At 47.5% G+C, this 7839-nt stretch overlaps 2 protein-coding genes across 2 annotated transcripts in view; one reads left to right on the top strand and one right to left on the bottom strand.

The window, feature by feature from the left end:
* LOC102488710 (dnaJ homolog subfamily B member 3-like) overlaps nt 1-4863 on the top strand; it is a 9465-nt gene extending 4602 nt beyond the window's left edge. Inside the window, exons 2-3 of the mRNA XM_006171176.1 lie at nt 825-1643; nt 4757-4863. Coding sequence (XP_006171238.1) covers nt 825-1643; nt 4757-4863 — 926 coding nt within the window. The remainder of the gene's footprint in view (nt 1-824; nt 1644-4756) is intronic.
* A 664-nt stretch (nt 4864-5527) lies between these two features.
* The window catches only part of LOC102488293 (UDP-glucuronosyltransferase 1-1), a 20357-nt gene continuing 18045 nt past the window's right edge, over nt 5528-7839 (bottom strand). Inside the window, exon 5 of the mRNA XM_014585266.2 lies at nt 5528-5858. Within this exon, the coding sequence (XP_014440752.1) occupies nt 5561-5858 (298 nt within the window). The 3' untranslated portion in view covers nt 5528-5560. The remainder of the gene's footprint in view (nt 5859-7839) is intronic.

Below are 7839 nucleotides of genomic sequence, written 5' to 3'. Positions count from 1 at the left end.
TAAGGGACTTGATTCCACATGGTTCAAAGTCCAGTCCCAGTGGCTTGAAAACCATAGTAGACTCATTTCCATGCACATCCCAAACCCCCAGTAGGATGACAGACGAAAAACGAGGGATTGCAGCTAGACCAGTGCCACTGGGTGGGGCTGCTTCCCCCTTCTCTGACTGTGCTTACCTCCCTCTGACAAGCACACACACCCTCTGTCAATTAAAAAAGAAAAAAAAGAAAAGAAAAGCACAGAAGTGGACAAGAGAATCTGGTGCTCTTCTACTGAGCCTGATACTAAGGAGAGATGCGAAACTGTAAAACAATGCTCTTTTTCCCACCAAATGTTTTTGTTTCAAAAAATATATTTTCTCATCAAAGTATTATTTATATTAGCATGGAATGGATTTATTGTTATGACTCATGAGGCCAATGAATGCAGTCTTTCAATTTTCGGTTTTAATATCTGGTGCCATTCATACTACCAATACAACCTACCTATAAACATAAGGTCTGAGGCAAAAATGTTTCAGAACTGTTCTAAAACGCCATGGCTCCCCTTCCCCAGGGTCAGGTAAAACCCACCCCCATCACCCTATACCTCCCCCGGCCTGATCTAAAGCCACTTTAGGAAAACATTCCCTAGGGCAATCAGGCAGGGTCCTCCCTTTCCGCTGAAACTGCCCTTTTTCTTCAATGGAGACCAGGGCTGGGGTTAGGTGGGCAGAGCAATTGAGTGGGCGGGGCAAGGGCGCGCCTGTGGGCGGGGCCTACGCACACCACAGGGGGTGGGGTGGGGCAGGGGGTGGGGTGGGGGTGGGGGTGGGGGCGTCCCAGAGCCCCTTGCTAGGAGTCGGCTAGCTCCTCGCGTGGCATTCTGGGATGCTGAGCCAAGACTGGCTTTGATCAATGCGACGTCGCCAAGTCACAAAGTGCGCCTCCCTGCACAGACCCCAGCGGCCGAGCCTTCCCCTCGCTCTGGCGGCACAGTTCTGCCCGCTGAGCTCCCCTACCCAGGCACGAGGCCTGCGGCCCTCCGACATGGTGGACTACTCCCAGGTGAGGCCATCAGGAAGGCGTACCGCAAGCTGGCCCTCAAGTGGCACCCCGACAAAAACCCGGAGAACAAGGAGGAGGCGGAGAAGAGATTCAAAGAGGTGGCCGAGGCCTACGAGGTGCTGTCGGACGCCAAGAAGCGGGACGTCTACGACCGTTATGGCCAGGCCGGGGTGAGCGGAGGCGGCGGCGGCGCGCCCTTCCACGACCCCTTCGAGGACGTCTTCAGCTTCCGCGACCCGGCCGACGTCTTCAGGGAGTTCTTTGGTGGCCGCGACCCATTTTCCTTTGACTTCTTCGGAGACGCGCTTGAGAACGTTTTCGGGGGTCGAAGGAGCTCCCGGGGAAGCAGAAGCAGAGGGTCAGCACCGCTTTTCTCCACCTTCAATCAGTTTCCAGCTTTTGGAGGTGGTTTTTCCTCTTTTGATCCAGGATTTTCGTCCTTTGGCCCCCTGGGAAATGGGGGCCTTTCTTCCTTCTCCATGTCGTGTGGGAGTGGTGCGGCAGGCAGCTTCAAGTCCGTGTCGACTTCCACCGAGATAGTTAACGGCAAAAAAGTCACCACCAAGAGAATCATTGAGAATGAAGAATCTATAAACAGTACATGCCAGCACCTATTCTTTGTTACCGTCAGAACCACACGAATAGACTTCTTTTTGTCTTTAAAATTGTTGTAAATATCTGTATGAATTTTGCTCTTTATTAAACTTAATCCTGAGGCTTACGACTATTTCATAGTGCTAGGAAGAAATGCTCATCACAGCACCTTGAACATTTTTCTATTTGGAGCACATATCAGCCAAAGATTTGAGTGTCTAATTAGGGCCATTAGGTGGCAGGGTCATTAAGGCATCAAACTCCCAAATGGGCCACTGTGGTTAAATTCTCAGCCCTGGTGGCTTGAAAATCATGCTGGGTATGTGTGCATGCATTGCCAAAATCTCAAGGGGAGAATGGAGAAGGCATTGCAGTGTGGCCAACCCCTCTGGGAGAGAGTGATTCATTCCTGCCCATTCTCCACTCCAACCCACGCCCCTGAGCACATGCACCCTATGGCAAAAACCCAAAAGGAAAAAAAAAAGATTTGAACGTTATTAGTAATACTTCAGGTTAGCAAAAATAAACATGACTTTTAGTTGCATGTAAGTGCTTGTGTTATAGGAAGAGTGGGTTGTTATTTAAATACCTTGAACCTAGGCTTTCTATTTAAATTTGCCAGCTGGCATGTGTACTCAGCAGAGACAGCAGAAAAATGGCAAGCATCCCCTCGTGACTGTTCACACTGCAGTCCCTTCTCCATAGAGTTTTGGGCACATGCATCTATGCCACCAACTGGTCCAATAATCTTTTCCTTTTTTAAATCCCACTTTTCACCTATCCAACTGGTAGATTTTCTTCATTGAAGGGTACTTTATCCTGAAGGGCAACTGAGCTCCTAACCCTCATACTGATGGCAACCCTCCAGATGCAGTTGGGGAGCATTGTAAGCCATGGTTTCAGGGTGGTAGTGCCTGTAGAACCTCACCTCCTTTCCTCCTTGATTCGTCAGTCCTTGGGCCCACCCTCAACATCATACCTGCACATCTCTTTGACTTTTTGGATTTTTTGCTTAGGACGTGTATGGGAGTAGGGGGAGGAGAGAGAGTGAGAGGAAAAGTGTGAAATCACCTCCCTTGGGGGCGGGAGACATAGTCACACCGCAATCCCTTCTCCACTCTTCTGGAATCTTGCACATGCAAGCCCAGGTGCTCAGGTGTGGTTTTCTAGCCACAGGGTCCATAACTTGAACTGCGGTGGGCCTTGTGGGAGGGCCATGTGGGAGTCCAGCAATGTAACTGCTGGCCCCCTCTCTCTGGCTTCTTAAGGCCCCTTTGTAGCCATCTGGAAGTGCGGAGAAATTAATAGCACCTGGAGAAGGTCTCAACCCATCACTGACAGGCACATGCTCAAATACCATCAGCCACACTCCTGGGGAGGGATGGTCTGGCTGCTCTCCCGTCTCCAGAGTGACCCAGCAGCTCCAGCCTGAGTTGCCCATAAGAGAACTTGCACTTGGTGGCAAGTTTCACCTTTCTCCTTCCCCTACTCCCCTACCCATGCTTTTCATCCCTCCCTAATAATCTCCTAGCCCCTGAATCTTCACTCAGGGGAACCCAAACTAGGAGGACCTGTCATTTGTTTTGAAATCCTTTCCAATGGAAATTAGCTTGATTGTGTGTGAACAGTTAGCTATTAGGACATTCCTAGGCCTTTCTTATTTTTAAATTGCCAGAGGGTCCATGCACTTACCAGAGAGAGAGAGAGAGAAGGAGAAAGCACCCCTCAATGGGGCCTTCATTCCGTAATCCCTCCTCCATTTTCCATCCTGTTGGGATTGGGGCAGGCACACACACAGACGGGCATGTTTTTCAATCTACTGGAGCCAGGATTTGAGCTACAGTCAGCCATATGGGATCTATCCTTAACCATCAGGATATAGAGCCAACCAAAGGGAGACCTTTTTTTTATCAAAGAAAAGAAAGGGGGAATCTTTCTAAAGGTCTGTTTAAGTTCTGGCATATCAATGCAGTAGAACACCCCTTAGTCATGAAAAATGAGTGTTACATAAAACATTGGGAATGGGGCCAGCAGGTACCTGGTGAAGGTATTGAGTGTCACATAGCTGACTCTGCAGTTCAAGTCCTGGACCTGTCAGCTTGAAAAGCACACCAGGCCTGTGTGCAGGCATGACTAAAATCTCAAGAGGACAATGGAAGGAACCATCAGTTAGTGTAATGGCTATGTCGCTGAACTCCCATGTAGTCGACCATGGTTCGCGTCCCGGACCCGGTGACTTAAAACTCACGCCAGGCGTGTGTGCGTGCGTGCACAAGATCCCAAGGGGAGACTGGAGGAGAAGGGATTGCAGCATGACTATCCCCCTGGGGGGTGATTTCTCACTTTCTGTCTCTGTCTCTCTCTGTCTGGCTGGCGAGCGCATGCGCCCTATAGGGAAAACCTCTCCAGGAAAAAAAAAAAAAAACAGGACGATGGAGAAGGAGTTGTGGCATGGACATCCACCCTGGGAAGGTGAGATCGTTCTCCCTTTCTATTTCTGTCTGGTGAAAACTCATGCCCTACACGGAAAAAAAAAATTCAAAGAACATTCACAATACAGTGATGTGGAGAAAGAACATCCCAAAACACTAGGTATATTTGGTATATCTAGTAATTTACATATCTGTCAAAATTGTAATCATGATTATTTCCAGACACAGTGACTGCTAACAATTTTTCTTTTCTCATGTGTGCACGTGTGAACGTCTGTATTTCTCAAACTTTCTGTCACCATTCTACGTTACTTTCACAATTAAAACATGCAATGAAAATGAAGAGAAAAACACTAAGAAATATGATTCATATGACTTTATTGATATATTTTTTAGCCGTGGGTAACAGTAGCAAACATGCATGTGCCCAGCACTCTACTTCTGATTTTTAGCAAATTCAGATCCACTTGACACAAGCAATAATTATCCTCTCGAGCACGTCATTCACCAATTTAATAGCTTTATTCATCTTCCCTAAAGCCAGAAATCATACACCATTCTCAAGGACTCTGAGCCATATATTCCTTCCAACTCTACGCCGAAGGTACAAATGTTTCCTTCTTTGAACACACAACCTAGAACCTTTGAAACCTGAACGTAAAGGTGGATCAACCATTATTGAAGGCATCGTTGACCACGACAGTCTGGAGAAGCCTGAGCATGACGTGGAAATAGTCATCCAGAGTGGGGGCCACATGCCATGGGACCACCTTCGAATCCTGTGCACCTGAACAGGCTACAGTTCTAAGACATGCCACTCTCAGGGCCAGTCCTCTATGCAACAGAGGTTAAAGACAACAGAGGCGCAGAATACATAATGAGATGTCTTACCCTACAGGTGTGACCAGTGATTAGATTATTCTTTTAAAAATAAAAAAGGACCACCCCGGGGCCCCAGCCGTGGAGACGCCCGGGGACGCCAGGTTAATGCCAGGAGCCACCTGGGCAGGTGCGGTACAGCGGCACCTGTGAGCTTGGCTACCTGGGTGGCAAGACCATGTCGAGAACACCCACACCCCATTAAAAACAAAAAGAACATTCAAAAGAATGCTCAACTTTTGGCAAAGCACTTCTTTAATAAGAATAAAGTGAATTTAATACTGATTCTGCTTTCAGGTTTCAAACTGACCAGGGTCTGGATCAAAATGTCCCTTATTTCCCAATTTTTTTTTTTGAGAGGTTTCTGCTATAGGGCGCGTGCGCTTGTCAGAAATACAGAGAGAGACAGAGAGATAGAAAGCGAGGAATCATCCCCCAGGGAGGATGGCCATTAAGCAATCTCTTCTCCTCTATGGACCTTGGGCATGCACACACAAGCGCCTGGCGTTAGTTTAAGCCATCGGGTGCGGGACTCGATTGTGATTGAATACATGGGAATTCAGCAACATAGCTATTACACTAACTGCTAGTCCCGTTCCCACCCACTTTTCAGTGTGCCTTGGATTTGTGGCTTTTCTTCGCCCGCCCTTTTTTACCGAAGCATTTCCGAAAGCCACAGGCACAGATTTTAAAGGTGACGAAGGCCACCGTCAGTGCGATGGCCAGGAGGAAGCCCATCACATCCAGGGAGTGGTACTGGTACCAAGTGAGGTCGTGGGCTGCAGGGCGCAGGTGGGGCGCCCCCTTGTGCCTCATCACGAACTCCACCCAGAACACAGCCAGGTCCAGAGGCTCTATGGGCCGGTCCTTGTGAAGACTGGAGAGGCGCATGATGTTTTCCTTGTAGCTAAACACAGAGAGGGTCGTGTTAGTGGAAGGAGAAAGAAGGGAGGGAGCGAGACCGAAATTCGACATTGTAATTGTACTAAATTGTAGTTTATTTCTTCCGTGAGAGACAGAAAGAGACAGCGCCCCCAACAGGTCTTGAAGTCACAAACCACACAGCCTTAGCCAGGCTAGATCACCAAGACCTGAATGCCTGGGGTGGGCGGGGAGGTTCAAACTCAAACCTTCCCACGTGGGTCAGCCTCACGGACCATGTTACCACTGTACCACTGGTTCCCAGTTCTACACTGCCAAACCTTGCTTCTTCCTTTCCTTCTTTTCTTTTAAATGATATCTTTGAGAAGTTGGATACAATCAAAGAAATTTTGGGGGAAATCAAATTATACTTTGTTTATTCTTTTTTTTTCTTTTTTTAAGAGTTTTTTTTTTTTAGAGGTTTTTGCTATAGGGCGCGTGTGCTCGCCAGACAGACAGAGACAGAGAGACAGAAAGCGAGAAATCACCCCGCAGGGGGGATGGCCATGCCGCAATCCCTTCTCCTCCATTGTCCTCTCGGGATCTTGGGCACACATGCACATGCACCCGGTGTGAGTTTTAAGCCACCGGGTCCGGGACGCGAACCGTGGTCGACTACATGGGAGTCCATCAACATCACCATTACGCTAACTGCTGGTCCCTATACTTTGTTTATTCTAAAAGGAAAGAAAAGATCATGCAAATTGTGAATGGTCTCTCATTTAAAAATACAAATCACACCTGGCCAAATAAAAGTCATTTTTAAATGCCAATTCTAAGGTGGTCGTATTCTTTCAGTCAAATTTCTGAAATACATCAAACTTTCTAAGGACTAAATTCTGCATGAGGCTGTGTCTATGCAGCCTGCTTATGCAAAGTGGAATCCTGTTTATGTTGGATGGTGTTGACAGCTGAACCAGGACATCTAAATCCAAAGTGGGTTAGACGTTTCAACCCATAGTGCAGATTTACTAGAAGAAGGTAGAGAAGGGAAAAGAGGAGGCGATTGAAAAGAAAAGGGAGAGCTGAACAGAAGACAGTCCTATTCAGGGCCAGCTAGGGTCTCTGCGGTCCTTAGACATATCCGTGATGTTTATTTGGATACATTGGTATAACGTCATATAATATTTGGGCATAAATTCTATTAAGCGCATTCCTTTTATATAAATCTTCTCTTAAGATAGATCCTCTTAAAACTTTCAGTCATTCAATAGTTATTGAGCACCTATGATGGCCAGGTTGTCTCCACAAACTGATGTTTGAAAATTTTTATTTCACTTAATTTTGTTTAGGTGGTTGTTTCAACTCAGAGGGCTGGAACCATGGAAATTCACAATCAGGTAGAGATGGCTCATAAAAGGAAGAGATAAAGGATCTGCAGTTAGCCTAATGGCTATGTCACTGGACTCCCATGTAGTCGACCATTGTTTGCTTCCCGGACCCGGTGGCTTAAAACTCACACTGGGCACGTGTGTTTACATGCCCAAAATCCTGAGAGGAGAATGGAGGAGGGATAGTGGCATGGCCTTCCCCCCTAGGGGGTGATTTCTCACTTTCTCTCTCTCTGTCTCTCTCTATCTGCCTGGCAAGGGCATGTGCCCTATAGCAAAAACCTCTCCAAAAAAAAAAAAAGAAAGAAAGAAAGAAAAAGAAAAGGAAGAGATGAGCTAGTTCATAACGAAATGTGATTAACTGGTGTCTTTAAAAAATACAAATGTAGGGAACCAGCAGTTAGCGTAATGGCTATGTCACTGGACTACCACCTAGTCGACCGCGGTTCGCGTCTCGGACCCAGTGGCTTAAATCTCACGCCGGGCACGTGTGCGTGCATGCCCAAGATCCCGAGAGGAGAATGGAGGAGAAGGGATTGCGGCATGACCATCCCCCCTGGGGGGTGATTTCTCGCTTTCTGTCTCTATGTCTCTGTCTGTCTGGCGAGCGCACGCGCCCTATAGCGAAAACCTCTC

The sequence above is a fragment of the Tupaia chinensis genome, unplaced genomic scaffold (assembly GCF_000334495.1).
Source record: "Tupaia chinensis unplaced genomic scaffold, TupChi_1.0 Scaffold149383_1, whole genome shotgun sequence".
Classification (NCBI taxonomy): domain Eukaryota; kingdom Metazoa; phylum Chordata; class Mammalia; order Scandentia; family Tupaiidae; genus Tupaia; species Tupaia belangeri.
The sequence above is the reverse complement of the archived record's forward strand: the minus strand, read 5'-3'. Positions and strand labels throughout refer to the sequence as shown.